The sequence below is a fragment of the Nuphar pumila genome, chromosome 8 (assembly GCF_984573655.1).
Source record: "Nuphar pumila chromosome 8, dmNupPumi1.hap1.1, whole genome shotgun sequence".
In the NCBI taxonomy this organism is placed as follows: domain Eukaryota; kingdom Viridiplantae; phylum Streptophyta; class Magnoliopsida; order Nymphaeales; family Nymphaeaceae; genus Nuphar; species Nuphar pumila.
This window is the reverse complement of record NC_143256.1, coordinates 111,498,831-111,522,820: the sequence shown is the minus strand read 5'-3', so window position 1 is coordinate 111,522,820 and position 23,990 is coordinate 111,498,831. Positions and strand designations below refer to the sequence as shown.

Genomic DNA, 23,990 nt, shown 5'->3' with positions numbered 1-23,990 from the left:
TCTATCAAACTGAATGAGACAATCACCTCAGTAGGAATCATCAGATCAGAAGCACTTTCGCTTGGAACCTCTACGTCTTTAGCCATACTTGTTGAAGCCTTATCAGATTTTCTAGAGCCATTCTTCGGAATCCCACCGTCAGAATCACTATCCAAGTGATAAGTGAATTTATTTGCAATTTGTTTCCTAAGGTTTGTTTCTGAACTTTGTTCAAACTCTCCTGTTTTCAATTTTGAATCATCTGAGAAGCAACTGTGTTCCATCTGTACACTTAGATCCTTTGTTAGAGTATCTGGATGTTCTCCTCTCACAGACATTTGGTTTACTTTCTCATCTATGCAACTCTGATCCTTTCTCAAATTCTCATGCGGTCTGTCATCCAGGTCAACTTCAATAGTTCACAGGGATCAAACAGATTAATCAGAAGTAGAGTGAAAGAAAGAGGAGCAAAAAAGAAAGAAAGAAAAGAGCCATTAAGATAAGTGATAGCCCCTTAAGAAGAGTCAGACTTACCAGAAAAAGTTTCAATAATTGAAAGAGAATTTGAAAACATGTAGGTCTACAAGGAAACCAAGAGCACTGAGAAACTTCTTGCTTCTGTTATAAACAGGCGATATAATAGATGATAAGTCATGTAGCATACCTGGGAGTCAACACTCAGAAAATCCCAAACTTCAATGGATCTTGATATGTTTGGAAGCTGAAGTATGCTCTACAGCCAACAGTTTGATTCAGAATCCACAAAACAAAGAGGAACTTTAGAAAGCTGATGATAAACAGCAGAACAAGATACAACTGTTTGAACATAAAGCTAACAATTATCATTTATGTGTTAATAATACATCATACGACTACATTATCTCATGTTCTACGACAACATATCAGCACCGTTTTCCTTCCTTTCTTGTTCCTTTATCTTCCTAAAGTAAAAAATAGGAGTGAACAAAAAGCATCAAAGTGTGACCCTGATCAAATAGAAAGTAAAATTTAGTATTAGGTCCTATTTTAAGACCATATTAATTTTTCCATTCAAAATTTTTAATAGGTGCTAGTCAATAACTTATGGCACAGGTTTCCATCTTATTTCAGCCTCAACCCAAGACCATGCATACCTTACTAGATTACTTCTCAATTATCTATAAGGTAAATAACTTTACATGATGGCCAAGATCTTATTCATAGTTTCAAAAGTGCATGGCACCCTATGTAAAAGGAAAAATGCCCTCAATATAATTGTAACAGAGCCTAGAGGTTAAAAAAATATATCCTGTTAGTTGTTCAAATTCTGTTTACTTCCACGTTGCAAGTCACTATGTGATAGATTGTTTTGTTTCACTTTTTCATGTTATTAAATAAGCATTTAATATGGACTTTAGTGTTTTATCTTGAATTTTATGATATTATTTATTGTAGATATTATTTCTTATGTTTTATTCACTTTGAAATTCACATTTCAGTAGCAGTTTCCATGCCTCACCTAGACTAACAGTTTGGAACAGGGAGAAGAAAGAATCGTCTGGATGAATATACTGAAGGTTTTGGTTCGGATACCCACAAATAATGAGCGTAACTGCAACCATGCGCCGGGCTACAAGTTGTAGAATTTAATACCAGCAATTCTTGTCACCAAAGGATCAGAATCAACAATAACTGCAATTTCAGAGGTCTACCATTTTCAGGATGAAATGGAGCTGTCAATTTATCTAAGACCAGAATCACGAATTAAGACAAAATGTTTCCTTTCTTTTCAGAGAGCACGAGGGTCCAAAACAATGTATGAAGAATATCTGCCACTACAAAAGCAACAATCCTGTTAGTTGATTTTATAAGAGTATAAATCTTTATCAAGTATACATGATTAAACATTTTGTTCTGTTTCTTTTTGGTTGGTGGGCTAAATTCTGCATATGTATATCCAATCTTTGTAGTTAGCTTCAAAGCAGAGGATCAAGATGATAGGCCCACACAAGATACACAAGTGAGGTGCTGATCTCATAAACAGTTATATTAGTTAACCCCATAGTTTTCAACAAAGGTGGTTAGGAATGTGGTTTTCATGAACTCACCAGCCTTAAATAGGAAAACCAATTTAGCCAGCTACACATCACTTGTAGTGAAAGATGCCACACAGGATGCAGAAGGTGAGATAAGTCTGGACCAGTGTTGTGAAAAGCGTTGAGGCGTAGTGAGGCGCTCCACCAAAATCTGAGGCGACGCGTAAGCCTCGAGGCGTAAAGCGTAAGTCTCAAATTTTTTTTTTAAACTTAAAAAAACTATAAAAAATATCTAAAATTATAAATAAATAAAAAAATTATCACTTCTAAAAGCTTAAAACTTTTAGAAGTTGAAAACATTTCTAAAATACCCTGATATTTATCACTATATTTACAAAACTTTTCCTTGCTTATGCTTTCTATATCTTAAATACAAGTACTCTTAGTTTCTATTTTTATTTTTAAGAGATTTTCCGTGTTCTCTTTACATTATTGAAAAGAAAATGACTGAAACCTACTTATTTTACTATTATTGTTATAGTGTATTTTTTAGTACAGAGATTTTTGCCAAGAATTATCTAAAAGCTTATAATATCCCAAGAACAAAGATTTTACCTACAACCAAGACATGACTATGACTGAAAGTAACCCCAAAAAAAAAGGTTTAAACTGTGATAATGGTTTCAGAAAGAATAAACGAACAAATAGTCAGTCATACAACACAATAATATTCATCAATCATTAAATCCATACTACATAAATTGTAATAATCTGCAAAGTAAATATTCAATAGTGCATACTAATTTGTATTTCATCAATCAACTGACTCATTTTTACTGCTTAAGCCGCATGAAGGCAAACAAATGACAAGTTCTCATTTTGCATTGCCAACAGAAAAAGTTCAAAATTTGGAGGAATAGAAAGGCAAAAGAATGAGTGATAAGGGTAGCTTGAGACTTAAGTGCACAAGCACGCACAATAGAGTTCACATAATCTGACTTTCTTGAATGGAGCAGGCTATGACCAATCTAATACATATTTTTCTTGTGATATTGACTAAATTGCAAGTGTGTAACGTTAGAAACTTTAAGCTTTAGTTGCAGCATTTCATATTTAAGGAAAAGCAGGGTAAATTTACAGAGCACCAGATTCAGAACAAAATTGCTAAGCAAAAAAAAAATGAGAGAAGTTCACATGTTATCATATGAATGTAGTCTTAGAAAAGTTCACATGTTTTTTTTTCACACGCAGACTCTAAACATTGAAAATTGTAAAAAAAAACTTCTCTCCAAAGTTTCTGAAATCATCAACTTACGCTAAGACTGTGTGTGAAAAAAAAAAGAGAGATGAGAGAGAGACAATACCAGTTTTCGGTGAAAGATGAGAGAGAGGCTGCGTGAGAGACGAGAGAGAGAGGTTGCGTGAGAGACGAGAGAGAGAAGTTGAGCGAGAGACGAGAGAGAGAGAAAGGCTGTGTGAGAGATCTACCAACAAAATAAAAGGGTTTAAGCCCTAAATTTTGGTCAAATAAGGGTTTTGACCCTTATTTGACCAAAAGCAATGAGGCATATGCGCCTCATCTTGAGGCGCGCGCCTCAAGGCCTATGAGGCGCATGCCTCAGGGCTTTTACGCCTTATCCTTGCGCCTCAAGGCATAAAACCCCTCGCCTTGAGGCGAGACGCGCTTTTTGCACTTTGAGGCACGTTTTTAATAACACTGGTCTGGACCATATTACCTTCAAGATCAACGACAAACGTCATGCCTCAAACACAAATAGGACCCCACAAGGAGGACACCTAATAGAGGTCTTCCTAATGCATGGACTTCTATTAGTCATATTCTATGTCACATGGGTACGGGTATGGGTGCAAGCATGTAGGGTACAACACGGCGATTTCAAAAATTGCAAGTACAAGGACACGGTTATATATATAGTTTGGATTTTGGATTGGGTTGGACCCAATCCATCTTGTATATATATCTATATATATAGATATAAAGAGAGAGAGAAAAAGGAACCCATCTTTCTCTCTCTCCCTGTTTCTCGCTCTAGCACACAAAGAATGGAAGAAAAAGAGGAAAGAAAAAAGGTACAGCTCCTCCTCCTCTTCCTCTCTCTCTCTACCACTTTCTCCCTCCTCCTCCATTTCTTCTTCGGCTTCTTCTCCTTCTTCCTCTCTCACTATCTTCTTCTTCTTCTTCTTCTTCTTCTTCTTCTTCTTCTTCTTCTTCTTCTCTCTCTCTCTCTCAAAAACCAGAGAGAAAGGGGGAATGCGAGAGCGAGACCAAGGAGAGAGAGAGGAGGGAAGTTGAGAGAGGGGAGAAAGACGAGAGAGAGAGAGAGGGAGGGAAGGAGAAGGGGAAAGAGCAAGATCGGGAGAGAGAAGAGAGAGTTGATGGTTTGGGGTTTGGGGGTTTTAGAAGAGCAAAGAGAGAGGGAGGGAGTTGTGTCGGTGGGTTTTAAGAAAAAAGGTCGAGTCTGCATTGGATCGACCCGGCGCAATACGGGACCCAACCAGCAGCGACACAGGTACACAACCTCTTTAGCCGTATCACGGTGACAAACTGTTAAAATATGTATATATAAGTATATATATACATATATGTATATATATATATACATTCTCTTTATTGTATACCCAAAAACCCGATAGAGGTATTTTGGAAATTTTCCTGTACTTTTTTATTTTTATGTTTTTCTTTTATTTCTTTTTTTCTTCCTGTTCTTTTTTTTTTATTTTTGTATGTAATAAGGACCACATGGGGCCCCACTCATCTAGTCGTTGGGGCCCCAACGGTTATTAATATGACCGTTGGGGCTCTCAACGACTAGAAGGGAGCCCCATGTGGTCCCCTCTCTCACTATTCCCCCTCTATAAAAAGAGGGCTATCCCTGTTGTAATGTATTGGCTTTGAAAGCCTTCTTGTTCGCTTCTTGAATAATATTTTTTTTGCCTTTTAGGCACTTTTACCCCTTAGTGGGTTATTTGCGCATGTTACGTGCTTGTGTTATTGGCTCTTTGCTTGCCCCATTTGAAGAATTTTTTGCATCATTTGTGCTTCCGTTCTTTTCATTACATGGTATCAGAGCCATTGGTTTTTTATTAATCTTGGAAGATCTTTTAGAGCTCTTCATATTGTTTTCCTCATCAATGGAGCACGAATCAAGAGTTGAGCTCTCCTTCAAACTTAATGGCGCAAACTATCTTATGTGGGCATCGGCTATGAAAAATCATCTAAGAGGTAAGAAATTGTGGAGTTTTGTGATGGGCACCACTCTTGAAGCCTCTTTAAAGCTCACCAAAATTGAAGGAGGTATTGAGAAAGCCCTAGATGGGGAAGACCGCATTAAGGTCATAAATGAGCATCAATCCAAAGTAGAAGATTGGGAAAGTAACCATGCCAAAATTGGCATGGTTCATGAACAATGTTGATATTAAAAATTGTGCCAACATTGCGAAATTTATGAGAGCCAATGAAACATGTTCTTCCTTAAGGAATGATTACCCAAAAGGATCTAGCTAGACAATTTTTTTGTCAAGAAAAAATTAGATCTACTAGACAAGCGGATATGAGTGTCCGTGATTATTTTAGTGCTTTAACTCCTCTTTGGGATGAACTCGCTCTTCTTGAGCCCAAGTGGGTGGCTCCGGAAGATATTGAGTTAAGAAGAGAACAAATTGAAAAAAAAAATTCTTTTAATTTCTTCGTGGGCTTAGGCCGAAATTTGAACAAGTTAGGGTATCTCTTCTTCATATAAGTAAAGCCTTACCTATTGAAGATGCGCTTGCCGAAGTATGCCAAGCGAAAACTCGTCTTCGCATAAGTCTTAAGAATGATGAAATTTTGGTCGTTACTAGGCCGGGAACAAATGTTAAAGCATATAGACTCCCCACTTTTCAAAAAATAATGGGTATAGAAAGGAAGTGATTTGTCACTATTGTAATGAACCGGGGCATATTAAGCCGGTTTGTCCAAAACTCAAAGAAAAGGTGGCCGCGGTTGGAGAAAATTCTCCAAAAAAAGAAGAAGAAAATGTCAATGGAGGAGATATCAAAGAAACTCTTAGTCATATTTCTGAAGTCCTCCAACATCTTCTTAAGACTTCATCAACATCAACTTCAGGAGCCGCCATAGCTTATTCATCATCACCTCCAGGTATGTGGATAACTCTGGTGCTTCTTTTCACATGACATCTCATAAAAACTCTCTTTCTAATATTTTTTTCGAACCCATATCTTCTTATGTTTCAATGGCCGATGGGACATCTCTAAAAATTGAAAGTATTGGAACACTTGATTTAAAATCCTTTCAAAAAAATTTTGTCCCTAAAGTAAGAATTGTTCCAAAAGTTAACTTAAATCTTTTCTCAATTTCTTAAATTACCGATCATGGTTGCCAAGTCTCTTTCTCACCTAAGGATTGCACCGTGCAAGATCTCCAATCAGGAAAGCTGATTGAGCAAGGCCATAGGAGGGGTGATCTTTATTTTATGAATTTTTTGACTCTTCCATCCAAGTCATTTTGTAATTTTGTAAATGCCAAAAGTATTGAAGTTTGGCATAAGAGACTTGGTCATCCGAGCTTTTTAAAGAAGTCCCTTTTTCCTTTTTAGACAATACTTATAAAAACAAACATATGACTTGTAAAGATTGCATTTTTGGGAAATCTAAAGCTATTCCATTTTCTCAAAGAAATTATATTCCGACACGGTTGTTTGAACTTATTCATTCTGATGTATGGGGTCCTTCCCCTGTTGTATCTAAAGGAGGTTTTTCTTATTATGTAGTCTTTGTTGATGACTTTACTCGATTTACATGGATTTACTTTCTAAATCGCAAATCTGAAGTTTTCTCTTTTTTTAAAGAATTTCATGCAATGGTCAAAAATCAATTCTTAGGAACCCTATCCATTCTTAGATCGGATTCGAGAGGAGAATACATGTCTAATGACTTTCAAAACTATTTAAAAGAAAATAGAATTTGTCATCAACGTTCTTGTCCAAACACTCCACAACAAATTGGCCTTGCAGAAAGAAAGCATAGACACATAATAGAGACAAGAACTCTATTGGTTTCCAAAAATATTCCAAAATCTTTTTGGGCCGAAGCCGTTCTGACTTCAACATATCTAATTAATAGAACACCCTCATCCTCTTTGAAAAATATTTTTCTTTTTTGAAAAGCTTTACAATATGTCTCCCGACTATAGAAGACTAAGAATTTTTGGATGTAAGTGTTTTGTTCAAACTCACAAAAACGATAAACTTTCTTCAACGGCAATTGAATGTATTTTCTTAGGATATGGCGAAAAACAAAAAGGTTACCGATGTTTTGACCTATTAAATAACAAACTTTATATCTCAAAAGATGTAACCTTTCTTGAAGAAGAAAATGATTTTTCGCATAACCTAAATGAAAATATTGACTATTCCTTCTTGTTTGACTTGTTACCTCAAGAAAAATGCATAGATGATCATGTTGAATCAATTGAATCTCTTATCGAGGATCATATTGAACCTCCAAATGATGAACAACATGACCTACATGAAAACTTAAATGAAAATGTAACACAAGTTTATTCTAGAAGAAATGAAAATAATCTCCCTTGTGCCCTTGAGAAATTCTCTCAAAACGAATCGGTAGAAGAATCCACTCAAAGAAGGTCAAATCGTTTTTCTAAAATACCAAATAGATTTGTATCTTATGATACCTTTTCTCCAAATTTTCGAGCTTGTTTGTTAGTTCTTCACTCTTTCCATGAACCATCACATTATAATGATGCCAAACAATATGCCCATTGAAATGAGCAATGGAACTTGAACTTAATGCACTTAATAAAGCACAAACTTGGGAAATCGTTGATCCCCCCTAAAGGTAAGAAATTCATTGGATGTAAATGGGTTTTTAAAGTAAAAACTAAAAGTGATGGTTCATTAGAAAGATTTAAGGATCGATTAATAGCTAAAGGATATACTCAAGAATATGGGGTGGATTATGATGAGACATTTACCTCTGACGTGTTCGAGCCCTTATTGCAATAGCTTCTATTAAAAAATGGTTTGTTTTTCAACTTGATGTTAAGAATGCCTTTTTGAATGGAGATCTGGGTGAAGAAGTTTATATGGAACCACCTCTTGGCATGAATCTAAATGGTAAAATTTTGAAATTAAAAAATGCATTATATGGCCTTAAGCAAGCTCCCAAAGCTTGGTATGACAAGTTTAGTAATGTATTAATCAATTTGGGTTTTATTTTGTGTTATACCGATACTGCTCTTTTTGTTAAGAAAACAAGTGACTCCATTGTTATTTTACTTCTGTATGTTGATGATATGATCATCACTGGAAGTGACAAAAAAGGGAGTAAATGAAGTGAAGACTATGTTAAAGAAAACTTTTGATGTCTGACTTGGATTTTTTGAGATATTTTTTAGGTATTGAAGTAGCGTATTCCCCTCGGAGATACATTCTATCTTAAATGAAATTAGCAGCAGACATCTTTACTAAGTCGGGGGTTTCAGATGAAAAGAAAGTTGAAACTCCTGAAGTTATAAATGCAAAATTGAGACTTGAGGATGGTGTTCTACTTGAAGATCCTACTCCATATCGGCAGTTGATTGGACCCCTCTCTTACTTATCCATCACCCGTCCGAATATAGCTCATGTGGTTCGTGTTGCAAGTTAGTTTCAGCATGCACCTACTTCAGTTTATATGGCGGCCGTAATGAGAATTGTGCACTGCATCAAGAACACCATCTTCAAGGGGCTTTTCTTATCCTCATCTCCATCTCTTGAATTAACTGCTTATACTGATGCAGAATGGGGAGGAAATCCCAATGATCGAATCTCAACTTCTGTTTTTTGCATTTTTTTAGGTGAATCACTTATTTCTTGGAGATGTAAGAAACAGCAAAAAGTTTCACTATCATCTACTGAAGCTGAATATTGAGCCATGACGATGACAACTATGGAAATTGTATGGCTCAGAAGTCTTCTTTGTGATATGGGCGTTCTCATTTCCTCTTCTACCAAGATGTGTTATGATAACAAAAGTGCGATTTACATGGCAAGCAACCACACCTTCCACGAGCGCACCAAGCATATTGAAATGGACTGCCACTATTTGCGAGATGAATTTCTCAGAGAAACCATCACCTTACCATATGTTACTTCAGAATATCAGTTGGCTGACTTCTTCACCAAAGCGCTTACAACTCCGTGATTTATGTTTCTTCTTGGCGAACTTTCGATCTTCTCCCCGTAAAGTTTGAGGAGGCGTGTTAAAATATGTATATATATATATATGTATATATATATATATTCTCTTTATTGTATACCCAAAAACCTGATAGGGATATTTTGGTAATTTCTTTGTACTTTTTTATTTTTATGTTTTTCTTTTATTTCTTTTTTTCTTCCTCTTCTTTTCTTTTTTTCTTTTTTATTTTTGTATGTAATAAGGACCACATGGGGCCCCACCCATCTAGTCGTTGGGGCTCCCAACGACTAGAATGGAGCCCCATGTGGTCCCCTCTCTCAGTATTCCTTCTCTATAAAAAGAGGGTTCTCCCTCTTGTAATGTATTGGCTTTGGAAGCTTTCTTGTTCTCTTCTTGAATAATATTTTCTTTGCCTTTTAGGCACTTTTACCCCTTAGTGGGTTATTTGCGCACGTTACGTGCTTGTGTTCTTGACTCTTTGCATGCCTCCTTTGAAGAATTCTTTGCATCATTTGTGCTTCCGCTCTTTTCATTACACAAACGTCCACGCCTTCAACTCTTTCTTTGGTGGAAAAATAAAATTTGACAAGATCGTTCGTGAAAGATAAAATAAGGTCATATTTTCCTCTGTCATGAGAAGGCTCCAGGAATGGACAACTTTGTGCCTTCATAACTACTAATGAAAAGTTTTAAACAGCAAATTTCTTCCAAATGCAATATGGGTTTCATAAAACTAAAGTTGATACAAGAGCAATTAATATCCGTTTCCAAGCCACACAAATGATGGAAACTGGAAATATCTAGATTTTGCATAAATTATTCACTAAAGTCCTAATTGTAAAGCCAAAGAGTAGTTTCTGACATCATTTTTTATGTAATAACATTTGTTGTAGTATCCACATGAGCAAAAGGAAGGCCCTTTCTTCTTTTCCTACAATAGAATTGGAAAAAGCTTCACATCTAGCTGACATAACCTTTTACGACAATCAAGGTTGAGAAATGTCATAACCCCATGGAAAGGAAAAATACAAGAACCAAAGCGAGTTGTTCTAACAAATTAGATTGCAGTTAGGGAGATCATTGGGGGATCTATAGTTTTTTAGACCATAGAGTCTTTGGGAGCTCCCAATGGCTCTATTTGGGAGCTCCCAAGGTTCTCCTCTCTTGTTTGTTTTTTTGTATAAACAGGGGTCTTCTCCCCCTATTCTTTGTATGCTTTTTCTCAAGAATATATTCAATAAACATTATATTTTTTACTTGCTTGTGTTGCCCTTTGTTGGCCTTTTGGATTGTCCCATAGTGGACTTGTGCTTATGCATTTTTGTGCTTGTATTGTGCCTTCATGCCCTTGTATTGTCCCCTCTTAAACTTGTATGTGCTTTTGCACTTTGTTCTTATAATTCTACATAATTCATTACATGGTATCAGAGCCATAAGTGCTCTTGGTCCTTTGAGAAAGTGGCCATTAAAAATTCGTGATTGTGGGATAGCATTCAAAGTGTTCGTGTGTTAGTGGTGCTTGCGGTAACTTAAGGTGAAGGGGCTCTTCCGTGTTCTTCCAGATTCTCTTTTCCCTCTTCTATCAAGTCAAAATAAAGAATGAACAAAAAATTGATCTCTCGTTCAAATTAAATTGTTCCAACTACATGATGTGGGCGTCGCTATAGAAAATAACCTCAAGGGCAATAAGCTTTGGGGATATGTGATGGGCTCTATTCCGAAGCCTTAGTTCAAACTCACCAAGTTGGAAGGAAATCAAGAAAAAACTTTGAAAGAAGATCTCAAATTAAAACAATTAAAAATCATCAATCCAAATAGAAGATGGGAAAGTAAACAAGTACAAATTCTTGCAAGCTTTATGAATAATGTTGAGTTTAAAATATGTACTAACTTTACTAAATTATGTAAAGCTAACGAGGCATGATTCTTTATGAAGAGTATGTATACCCAAAAAGACTTTGCAAGGCAATTTTTTACACAAGAAAAATTGTGTATTATCAAACAAGGGGACATGAATGTTTGTGACTACTTTAATACTTTTAGTCCTCTGTGAGACGAGTTATCTCTTCTTGAACCCAAGTAGGTTGCTAGGGAATATTTTGAACTAAGAAGGAAACAAATCGAAAATGAACACTTTTTTCAACTTTTACATGGGCTTAGGCCCGAATTTGAAGAAGTTGATATCTCCTCCATCGATCTAAATCCCTTCCTTTGGAAGACACGGCTGCCGAAATATGCCAAGAAGAAACTCGTCTTTGTATGATTATGGGAGGAATGAAGTGTTGTAATTTCTAAACCCACCAATCATGTGAATTCTTACAAGCCTCTACACTTTGAAATCCAAAATAACTATAGTGGAAATAACAGCTATAGTGGTGGCGCGGATTTTTTTTTTAAATCAATTGCGGAAACCTTCCCAAAAACCTGGGGCCTTTACAGTTCCACTCCCAATTGGATAAAATAACCAACCACAATAAAACTTACAGTTATCATCCATACCAAACCTTTGTTGAAATAATAAGTGATAAGTCTCAAGACAAATGCATAAATGAAATTCAGAGTGCAATAACAACTAAATGAAACGAAAAAGAAACAAAAGAAGATTGAGCCACGCTATCCATCTGTGCTCTGTCTAGCAAGTGTGTGACACCCGTAACTCTCCTAGAAGTCAGTCGCTTCACTGATAACCTGCGGCTGCAAAAAAACCACAGAAAAAGGGGATCAGAAATCCCAAGAATTCTGCGTACAGATCCCTCTAATAAAATAAATGAGCATAAATAACACGGATACGATTTTATGCAATAATTCAGAGGAATGCAATTATGACAATTACATAATTCAATTAAGCATTCATGCAACAGAGAGCATCTATTAAGCATGAAGAACATTAATCAATAACAGGAACCACAATGTAAGTAAGCAGGATATTTAATATGCATTAGAGATTAAGCATCATACATCCACTAATACGTAACAATTAAGGAAACAAGTAAAATATGCATGATCTAATGCATGACAGGATTATGCATGATTTATGTGCAATGCATGAACACTTTATTATCTTTCATTAAAGTTTTTCTTTACATATGCATGCCCTATTAGATACATGCAATTTAAGCTCCTCTTTTTATTTATCGTTACCCACGGATACACCACATGGGTAAAATCCACGATGTCAAGTTAGATTTTCAGGGTAACTTCGCATACAATTTGGATTTTATTACGGGTTTCAAACTTAGCCCTCGACCGAATCACATTCGAAACATTAGACCTCAATATCTAATGTCGGGGACACTAGGGACCCTTCACGCCCACAAGTGTCACTTTCTTGGTATACCAAAACAACAGTTGTGTCGAACACACCACCACCAAGTAAAGTGGCAGACTCTCCCTAAAACCGTGACCAGGAGAAAGAACTTCAATATCAGGTTCAGGGGTCAAAGTAAAGCACACAGAGTTTTTGTATCCTCGTAGTCCCCCAAAAACCGAATCTCTAAGATTCTCAATCTTCAGATGAGAGATCCCAGAACGTATATTACACTGTTCTTATTCATTATCTTTTTATTAAAAGCCAATTATTGAGTTTTGCAATTCAGCATGCAAAAGCAAAGGCAAAAGCTCGCATCTACCCCTGCAAGAACCATCACGGGACTCCCGCCCGTGGACACATACAACAGTGCAATACAATGCAATAAAAATGTAATTTTTGCGATGCATTTGAAATGATTAAGGAAAGAGCAAACCACAGCTCGGACCTACCAAGCCCACGATGATTCATTTCGATCATCGTTGCACCCTATGCAAAATCCATAACAACATGCCATAATTCACATGCTTTCTAAATTCACATTCATACTTGCATATTTCAACCATGCGCGTGAAACAAAAATAGTTAAAAGCATTTTCATATTCAATTCACATAATAGTGACACGTGCACGCTTTCACGTAATGCACACATTCAGTTCCATGGCATGACTCCATTCATTATGCATTACTCATGTCATTTGCATACTTACCTTGAAGATGCGTATTCATATCGAAGCAAAATTTTTCTTAAGTGGGCATACACCGATCAATGCATAATTCCCTTTGAATAGAACTATTCATATCAATGCATAGGTACATCAAGTAAATACTCAATTGTCAATGAAATGTTTTCTTTTAGGTATACTCATTCGATGCATACTCATACTCAATATAGATGCATAATTTCAGCTAATGCATGGGTTCCCTAAGCAGGTAGATACTCAGCAATTATACATATGCAATAAAATCCACAGATTTCAGATTTCACACATGCTCACAAATTATTCAGGTAGTCAACACTACATTTGAACATTGAATCATATAGACTTAATTAGTCATAGGCATTTGAAAATTTCGTTCCAGCATGCACATAGCTGAAACCCTCCCATTTGCCAAAGTCTGGAATTATACAGAGACAGCACATGCTACAAGACATATTTAATTTTTTTTTTTTTAAAAACATGCCCAGCTGACTACTCGGCTGGGCTTAGCTGCCCACATAGCTCGGCCTGTCAGGCCAGCCGAACTGGGTTCGGCTGGTCTGACAGCCAACACCCAAATGCAATAACTCCAACGTATTAGATTTTTTATTAAATTTATTTAGCTCTCTGGCAGTCGAAATCCCCAAATCTTCAATTTGGGGTTTCCGATAGTCCCCGCAGTATACCCCTTACTGCTCAGCAAACTGAAACTCCCCACATCGGCTATCCGAAATCCCCAAATATGTCGATTTGGGGTTCCCGGCCCCTCAAGCCCCCAAATATGCCTCTCACTAAGAATTCCACTAAAATATTCCATGGAAAGCGAATCTGCACCCTTTTTCTCACTCAAATTCAAGAGGGGAACCAGTACCTCATATTCGACGCTTTGAAACTGTTGCCGTTGCGAGAAGGGGATTTTTCCGGTGTCGATTACTCCGTGGACGAACACGGGTCGAAAGGGAAAACGATAAGGAGTTGAGAAGGAGAAACCAGGGAGACAGAGAAAAGAGGGAGAAGGTGCGGCAGGGGGCCGCCGGCCTCCTGCTGACTTTCCGACGAACACAGAAAAAGAGGGGCAAAGGCGAAGAACAGAAGACAGAGAGAGAGGAGAGGCGCGGCAGGGACCCCAGCCCCCTATCGGTCTCCCGACGAACGAAATCAGAGAGGGGGAGGGCACGGCAGGAAGTCGTCGGCCTCCTGCCGACCCTCCGGAAACCATAAGAAGGAGAAGAAGAAGAAGGAGAAGACGTACCTGGAAAGAGGGCAGGGTCGGCTGTCGTGTGAGGATGCCTCCGGCGGCGGGCGGCGGTAGGCGATAGTCGAGGTACGCCGAAACAGGAGGAAGCGAGGGAGAGGCGAGTGTTTGGCCCGTTGAGGGTTGCAGAGGGGAGGGCGCAGGTTGAGAGCCCTCCCTCCCCTTTGGATGATTTAAAAAGGGGGAAGCGTCAATCAGGAAACCCTTGAGGGTTTCCCTTTTTACCGGAGGGTAGAAACGAGAGAGTAGCGGCGCGGGGGAGAGGGTTTAAAAGAAACCCTCGCCCCTGTGGTTTTTAATCCTAACGGGTTGGCAGGTCCGGGTCGGATCTGACCCGAATCAAAAAACTTTTTTTTTAATTTACATGGGTTTTACAAAAAAGGCTATTTGTCATCATTGCCATGAATCAAGATATATAAGATCCAATTACCCCAAGTTAAATGACACCCTCAAGAATAAGGTGGCTTCTGTTAAAGAATACACACCCAAGAAGGAAAAACCAATTAAAGGAAGAGACTTTGTTTTCACTTGCTTAACTATTGGAGGCACCTCAACAATTACTCAAATCTCCATCTACATCGAGTGTCGCGATAGCCGCATCTTTTCCTCCAAGTATGTCTTCTTGGATCTTTGATTCGGGGGTCTCCTTTCATATGACACCTCATGAGAATGGCCTATCTAATTTATGCACTAACTCAAAAACTACCTATGTTTCCACTACCAATGGAACATCTTTGCAAGTTAAAAGTATTGAAACATTAGATTTTTTTTTTAAAAAATTATGTACCAAAAGTTGGGGTTGTTCCACAACTAAATTTAAACCTCTTTTATGTTTCTTAAATTTTCGATCATGGATATGAAATCTCCTTCTTATCTAAGGGTTGCTCCGTGCAGGATCTCCGATCCGAAAAGCAGATTGAGCAATCTCATAGGAGGGAAAATCTCTACTTCATAAACTATCTAAATCTTCCTCCAAATTCTTTTTATAATTATGTTCAAGATAAGGATATTGAAACTTGGCATAAAAGACTTGACATCTAAGCTACTCAAAGATGCATCTTTTTTCATTTAAAAAATAATTTTATAATGAAAAAGATTTAATTTGAAAAGATGAAATTCATCCCATTTTCTAATAGATCTTTTGCTTCTAAAAGAACATTTAAATTAGTGCATTCGAATGTTTGGGGACCTTCTCTGGTCATATCAAAGGGAGGGTATTCATATTATGTTACATTTATTGATGATTTCACTAGATATGTGCGGATCTACTTCGTTAACTTAAAATCCAATATATTCTCTTTGAAAAATTTCATATGATTGTTAAAAATCAATTTTAAAGCAACATTTCTATTCTTAAATCCGACTCGAGTGGTGAATACTTATCAAATGTGTTTTACAGTTATTTAAAACAAAATGGGATTTGTCATCAAAAGTCATGCCCTAGAACTCCTCAACAAAATGGATTAGCCGAAAAAAAACATATGCATATTATAAAAATCACTAAGACACTACTTATCTCTAAAGATATTCCTAAAAGTTTTTGAGCCGAGGTCACACATCAACTTATTTGATAAATAGAATGTTCTCATCATCCTTAAAAAATATATCTCCATATGAAAAATTATTTGAAAGAACACCCAATTTCAAGCGGTTGCATGTTTTTTGTTGTAAATGTTTTGTACTCTTACATTAAAGAGATAAACGGTCTCCAAAAGCCATTGAATGCATATTCATGGGTTATAAAAAAAACCAAAAATGATATAAATGTTTTGACTCTAAAAAAACAAACTATATGTCTCAAAATATGTAACATTTTTTAAAAATAAAAATGGGCTTGAGAAAACTAAGGAGAAAGAGGAAGTAGATTATACTTTTCTATTTGATCGCTTACCACAAGGAGAATTGACTTCTTGTGATGACTGTTAAAATGATAGCGGTGATAATATTTTGAATGATAATGAAGATGGTGATAATAATGGACATTCAAATGAGAAAGCATAATCACCAACAAGAAATGATGATATTGTTAATAAACCCATACAAATATATACCCGACGTGAGAAAAGGAATATTTAGTACTTTAGAAAAATATTCACAAAACTCTTCTACAGGACAAACCTCACTTAAAAGATCCAATCGTGTCTCCAACCCACCAAGTAGGTTTGTATCTTATGACATATTGACACCAAATTATAGAGCATATTTAATAGCCTTACATCTCTATCATAAACCATTGCATTATAATTAAGCCAAAAAAACTTCCACAAAGGGTTGAAACAATGAATATAGAACTAAATGCCCTTGAGAAAACTAAAACATGGGAAGTAATTTTATTACCCTTAGGAAAGAAATCTATAGGATGTATATGGGATTTCAAGGTTAAAACCAAAAGTGATGAGACCTTAGAAAGATATAAAGTTAGGTTAGTGGGCCAAAGGGTACTCTCAAGAATATGGAATTAACTATGAAAATACTTTTGCCCTATTAGTAGATGTTAAAAATGCTTTTTTAAATGGTAAGTTAAATGAAGAGATTTATATAAATCCTTCGTCGAGATTCTGTATTGAAAAAAGTAAAATCCTTAAACTTAAGAAAGCTATGTATGGTCTTAAACAAGACCCTAAGGCTTGACATGATAAATTTAGTGATGTAATGACTCATCTGGGTTTTCATTCTTGCTATACTGACACTACGCGTTTTGTCAAAAGTATAGGTTCTAAAGTTGTTATTCTACTTTACGTAGATGATATGATAATCATCAAAAGTGACAAGCAGGGAGTTAGTGATATTAAAAATATTTAAAAAAAAATTGATATGTCAGATTTAGGCTTTTTAAAATATTTCTTAGGTATTGAAGTTGTGTACTCTCTCAGATGGTACATTCTTTCTCAAATGAAACTTGTTGATATTTACACTGAGTTTGGCATTTCAGATGATAAAAAGATAGAAACCCCGAAAGTGATTAATGCTAAATTAAGGCTGAAAAATGGGACTTTGCTCGAAAATCCTACACATTATTGCCAACTAGTTGGGTCTCTCACTTACTTCAGATATAGCTTATGCAGTTCACTCAGTCAGCCAGTTTTCAGCATACTCTGACCACTTTGCATATGAGTGTTGTATTAAGAATTGTCAGATATATCAAGAATACTATAACAAAAGAAGTTTTCTTATCCTCGTCTTCTTTATTAGATTTACAAGCTTATACTGATGCTAATTGAGGAGAAAATCCCAATGATAGATTTACAAGTTTTGTGTATTTGTAGGTGACTCTTTGATTTTGTGGAGATGCAAGAAGCAGCAAAAAGTATCTATGTCTTCAACATAAACTGAATATCGAGCAATGGCTATGACAATTATGGAGCTTGTATGGCTAAGAAGTCTCATCAGAGACATGGGGACAATAATCTCAAAAACTTCGAAGATATGCTGCGATAATAAGAGTGTAATTTATATTACAAGCAACCACACCTTCCATGAGCGAACCAAATACATTGAAACGGATTGTCATTATGTTCGTGATGAATATCTAAGAGGGACCATTGAGTTGTCGTATGTTATATCAAAGTACTAACTGGCAGATTTTTTCACCAAAGCTCTTCCTGCTTCTAGGTTTATCTTTCTCCTTAACAAACTTTCGGTTACATCGTCGTAAGTTTTAGGGGAGGTATTAAAATATATGTACATGTGTATATATAAATTTATGTATATATACATATATTCATATATTATTTTAAGTCTCATAATAGTTAAATGCCCTATAGGGGTGTTTTTGTCTTTTCACATGTAAAAAATATTGTTTATTAAAAACAATATTTTTTTCTTTTTATTTTCATACTAATGTAAGCTACTCACTGATGATGTTCTCAAAAGAAGAGGTTTCAGCTTGCCTAGCCAATATTCGTTTTGCCGAATGCATGAAGAATCGTCTTTCCATATTTTTTGGTCATGTTGTCTCACCAAGGAGTGCTTCGCAAGGATTTGGAAATGTGCTGCAACTAATTGGAATATGCCAAGAGACCTTCGAACTGTCATTATTTCACCCTGTTAAAATATGATGTATATTTATATATATATATATATATATAGATTACGACACATACACATATATATAATATATATATGTCTATGTGTCTATCTATATATATAAATATATATATATTTATTTTGTAAAACCCGATAGGGGTATTTCTGTAATTTCACCCTGTACACGCATATCTTTGATATGCTTTTCTCCTTTTCTTTTTCCTTTATTATTTTTTCTTTTTTTTTTGCTTTTTTCTTTTTTGTTTTTATTCACTTGAGAGGGGTCCACATAGAGTCGTTGGACCCCTCCAACGGTCATAAATATGACCGTTGGAGGAGCTCCAACGACTCTATGGGAGCCCCTCCTTGGGTCCCTTGCTGTGTATAAATAAGGGGCTCAGCCCCATGTATTTGCTAAGCTTCTCTTGAAGCATTCTATGAAGTGAGATATATTTTTTATCTTCTTTTTGTGCTTGACCACTTTTGTGGTTTATTTTGCCCTTTAGTGGCATCTTGTGTATGTGCGTGCTTCCGTGCTTTCGCTTGGAGACGTTGCTCTTTTCATTTGGCACTTCATTACACACCCCACATGTATTGATTTGATGCCAAGCTCTTGTTCATATGGTGTTCCGTGTTAATCTTATGGCGACATGTGTGGCTCAATCGAAACAACTGCCGTCACTCAGAGACTCCAATCAGCATTTGCATACTTATTGAAGCGGTCAAGCGTGAGCTGCTTCTACGTCTTTCCTTCAAGGGAATTGATGTACCTGGTTTTCTGCAATGATCTGTAAGCTGCATCTTATTTGGGTGACAACTCATCACCTTTCTTTTGTATTGGATATTAACGTTGTATCTTTTATATCTGAATATTTTTCCTTCAAAAAAAAAATTGATAAATTGATGACGTATTGCTGAAAAGTAACTGATAAATTGATGATGTATTGATGAAAAGTCCACAAACCTTGTTCGTGCCATGCAAATGATAACCATATTTATAAGAAATAGGGATAATTCTAGATGTATTCATAGACATTATTTTATTTGTTTAAAATTTTCAACTAAAAACATGAAATCAAGATCCATTTGTATTACCCTCTTAATTGGTTGACCTATCTCATAAAGCCACATTGCATTACACAAGAAAAGTATTACCAGGTCCACCTAATACAATTATCTTATTAGCTGATACATAAAGGATATTAGGTAGGTATGATACCAGACAAGATAAACGAGGGTAACCATCTCGAGCTCTGAAGACAAATAGGGCAGAGAGCATATGTTAGGATGCAGCTGATAAATTGGCAAGCATCAATGCTACATAAATGGACACTTAATCTTCAGGAAAGGAGGGACAATGTGTAAAGAACATCATTATGGAGTTAGATATCCGTTACAATGAGTTAAGAAATTTAAAGATTACCCAAATACCAAGCTTTGGAAAGAAAATAGTAATAAAACAGCAAAACAAGACACACCTTAAGATATTTGTCTAGTAATTTACACCTCTCTTGAACAACAGGCATTTCTAAACCAGATAACAGGAAATGCTTGGGTGGCAAATGGAGGTTGTATTCCGAGAATTCCTTCAGCCTTCGGTGTAGCTCCTCAAAATGACGAAACCTAATACCAAATCCTCACAAAATCAGGGTGGCCAGAGTCAAGTCTACCCAACATTAGAGATATGTTTCCCTATAAAGGCATTCAAATGTTGAAAGCCGAGCAAGCATCTTACAAAAGATGATATCTGAAAATCATAAAAATAAACAAATACAGGCAATTCATATTGCACCTTCGTTTGATCGTCCAGACATTGTTATCAGCATCTGTCACTGATATTGAATACACGGCAAATGTTCTTGAACCACTCTTGACAACATTGGCACCCAAAACCTGTAGCAACCAACTCAATATCTACTTCACGTTCATCGGTAAACCAAAACAAACATAAAAAGATTTGATTGAATATACAAATTATCAAACCTTATGTTGTGGTATACCTCACATCTCAATCTCAAGAACGGATTCACCAGCTCAGAATGTTCAGAGGATTTTGTTGACATATTATAAGATTCTATAGAAGCAGAAACAGAATTGGCTGATGAACAAGCAGCAGCCCCACTATTATCCTTATCCCAACTACCAGTTCCAAGGTCATCACTTAATTCCCCAGCCCTTACATCTCCCTTAGATGCATTAAGTATGTCCTGTCCATCTCCAAGCAAGAAAGAAGTCCGTTCTCCCTCTTGCCATGTTTCAAGCTTGCAGCTACTCAATCTAGACTTTCTCTTTGATGAAAGGGTTTTGACTGGCTTGTGAAAGTGAATATGACCCTTACCACCCTTTTTCATTAAGTGACCTTCAGAGCTCTCAAGAGGATGGTGTATGTGTGATACATCATCCCTTCTATTGTTTTTACTGTCCCAAACTTTAGTTCCAGGAGAATGCAGACCTGTGACACTGCTGCTTCCATCATCTTCAGTTGAACCAGAGCTATCACTTCCCAACTCGATCTCCTCCAAGCGAGGAACGGGTTCATCCTCCATACTTTCTTGATATAAATTAACTGGAGAGATACCAACTGCAGAAGTATGAGTAATGGCAGAAGAATCCAATCTCGCAGATTTTTCTTGCTGCAAAACAGCAGGAACTGTCTCAATGGTACTACTCTTAATCTTTCCATTCTGTGTACCAGATTCAGATTTTACCTTCTCAGAGTGCATTCTGGTATCAGAATTACTAGCTACTTGCTTTTCTGCACATTGAACAGAGGACTGATTCACACTGTCTTTCTTTTTATAATTCCTCCCTTTTGTCCACATATTTTCAAAATGTTCTGGTGCAAGCGCTTGGGTCTTTCTCATATACATCATATCCAACATCTCACCCCACTCTCCTCTAGACCGTTGAATATGGATCTTTTTGCCATCTGCCATATGAGAATCAGGTGGAATGGGGTTTCTATAACTGGATGAATAAGCATCACTTCGTACACCATTCGAATTCATATGAACGGTGTTTGTGCCTGTGCCACCTGCATCATAGGAGATTTACAACAAATTTAGGACAGAAAGCTAAGATCTCTTCAAAAGGAGTGAAGTAACACCACTTCTATGCATAGTCTCAATCTTCACCTGAACTGATTTTAAGATTATTTGAATTGAACTGCACAAGCTCAACACCTGAAATAGAATGGTCTTGGGACCCAGAAAAATGATCAGCCGATGATCTCAAAGGTGCATTTGGCCTGGCTTGGGGACTTTCTTGGGCTGATTTAGTCGCTTCTTTCTCAGACTTCTTGGCTCTAGACAGAACAAAAGCTTCAATCCTCTCGTTTATGAACCTGATAGACAGACATAATGTCTCAGCAGAGTTAGAGAATCAACACAAGCAAAGCAAGCTGAAGAAGGAATGACGACAAAGAGTAATTGCCTTGGGTTAGCCAAGTTCAGAACTGGTCGCATCACTGCACAAGCTAGGAGCTCTCTAGCTGTATACCGAAAGAAATTGCATTTTAATTCCTCGGGCTTGAAAGTGAAAGAAATAAGTCCGGCCATCAGGTGCTGCAGAACCTGACGAGAAAAAAATTGTGAAACTACCAAATGCATAAAGAAAACAGCCGAGGAATCGGATAATATATTCTTATAATGAAGAGGTATAATCTAATGAGGTCTTATGAATTTTACATAAATAAGTTGAGGACCTTGTGTTCTGCTTCAGGAGAAAACAGAGCAGGGTGTAATTTGTTTTCAGCTGCCAGAACAAGCTTCAGCCGCCTATCCTGCTCATCCATAGTTAGCTTCTCCATTTCGTGCTTTTCAATCTTGGTCTGTCCCATACGATATAGTTCCAAGTGTTCACACAAAAGGTTGACAATGTCCCTGAATTCATTTTGTGCATCAAACCAATTAAGTTCGCAGTTTGCCACATTCCTAGTAAAAAGCATGATAGAGATGGAGAAGGGCGTAGCATTGAATACCTGGTGAGAAGATCAATGAGATTCACATCCCGCAGACGAAGCGAAATCTCTCCAATGACATCATTCATGATACTCAGGAGCTCCTCGGGAGCGTCCCAGTCGGGAGTGAGACGAGAGTACCAAAGATCAGTGACCCACTCGGACACAATGTGCCTTGTGAATTTGTCGATGGCGGCTTCAACCACCGGGGAGTCGACCTTGATTCTCCAGCTTCTAGCTTCAGAAGAGGCGGCGAGATTGGTATCTTCTACAGGTTTCTTCAGAAAAGCGTAATTGGTGGAGGGGATCGACCGCGCATTGCCTGCGTTATGTCTACTCCGCATCTCGAGGTCGTGAGAGATGTACCGGAGGAGGAAGATCACTGCCGCAGCAGCGGGGATGTTGATCCAAACGGAGGAGCTTGTCACTGTTACAAATACACAATTACAACCTTTTTCAAATCCCATCCGTGAAGTTTTGGAATCTTCCGCAATTCAGGAATTGAAAATGAGATGATTGTCATTCCTATAGCCCCGGCCACAATCCCCAACACAGAGAAAGGAAACCAATTCTAAATAAAGCCGAAAAATGCAATTTTTTCCTTTGGCTTCTTCAGCGGGGGTTGAGCAACTGAATTTCAACGAAATTCACAGCTGCTAGCGCTCCGAAAACTAGAATCGGGAGCTCGAAACGGGCCGAAATCCGGGCGGCTCTGAATTAGCAGATTGATAACGAACTCGACTGTCTTGAAAAGCGCTTGACTGTTGGCATCAAAGAACATAACAGATGACAGGAAACGAAGAGCGCGGAAAGGGCAATTGAAGAACTTACGCGACATGAGATAGGACAGACCGATCACGCATATGAACAAGAGGACGACCCTCTTCTTCGCTTCCTCGACAAGGTCACTGGCGGTAAGTCTCCTGGGAGGCATGGTCGACCCGACCTACCGTCAATACAAAGCAAAAAAAAATCCCGACCTCCGCAAGGCGCAATCGAAGCGGCTACAATGCGAAGCGGAACCACATTTCCATCATCATTCTGAGATGTCGATCAGGAAGCTGAAATCCCACGTCTTCGGAAGCGAATTCCCAAACCCGGGAGACTTGGGTCGCCTGCATGCTAGAAGAAACTTGGAGGAGGGAAGGGAAGACTGGTAGGTTTGATTAAAATTCGCCGCATGTCTTCCCTGCCTCACGACTCGCCTTCTTCTTCTTCTTTTTTTACCACCACGGTGGGGCTTTTGCTTTCGCTCCTTCACCTGTCCTCACATCACCCAGTGGTGGTGGCGGTGATGAAGGTGGCGTTGGGCCGGTGGGGACATGATGTGGGCCACCATCTTCTAGTTACCAATTGGGGAGAGCAAACGTCGTCGTCGATACAGCGGTTTTTCAAAAGAGCCCCCCCCCACACACACACACACTCTCCCTCCCTCTCTCCGGATTATTTTTCTTTCATTTCCTGGAATGGACTGTCCCTCCGCATGATTCCCTTGACAAAAAATCTCACACCCAACCAACGGCGCGTT

The 23,990-nt window shown here is 37.5% G+C and overlaps 1 protein-coding gene across 1 annotated transcript in view; it reads right to left on the bottom strand.

Annotated features, from left to right (window-relative positions):
- The window catches only part of LOC149830226 (uncharacterized), a 109,682-nt gene extending 85,953 nt beyond the window's left edge, over nt 1-23,729 (bottom strand). The window contains exons 1-12 of the mRNA XM_090016393.1: nt 23,294-23,729; nt 22,484-22,889; nt 22,208-22,385; nt 21,937-22,076; nt 21,639-21,847; nt 21,213-21,538; nt 20,505-21,137; nt 20,297-20,397; nt 19,983-20,127; nt 644-712; nt 514-559; nt 27-388 (exon numbers count right to left, since the gene is read on the bottom strand). Of these exons, the coding sequence (XP_089872519.1) occupies nt 27-388; nt 514-559; nt 644-712; nt 19,983-20,127; nt 20,297-20,397; nt 20,505-21,137; nt 21,213-21,538; nt 21,639-21,847; nt 21,937-22,076; nt 22,208-22,385; nt 22,484-22,889; nt 23,294-23,396 (2,718 nt within the window). The 5' untranslated portion in view covers nt 23,397-23,729. The remainder of the gene's footprint in view (nt 1-26; nt 389-513; nt 560-643; nt 713-19,982; nt 20,128-20,296; nt 20,398-20,504; nt 21,138-21,212; nt 21,539-21,638; nt 21,848-21,936; nt 22,077-22,207; nt 22,386-22,483; nt 22,890-23,293) is intronic.
- Between the last annotated feature and the right edge of the window lie 261 nt (nt 23,730-23,990).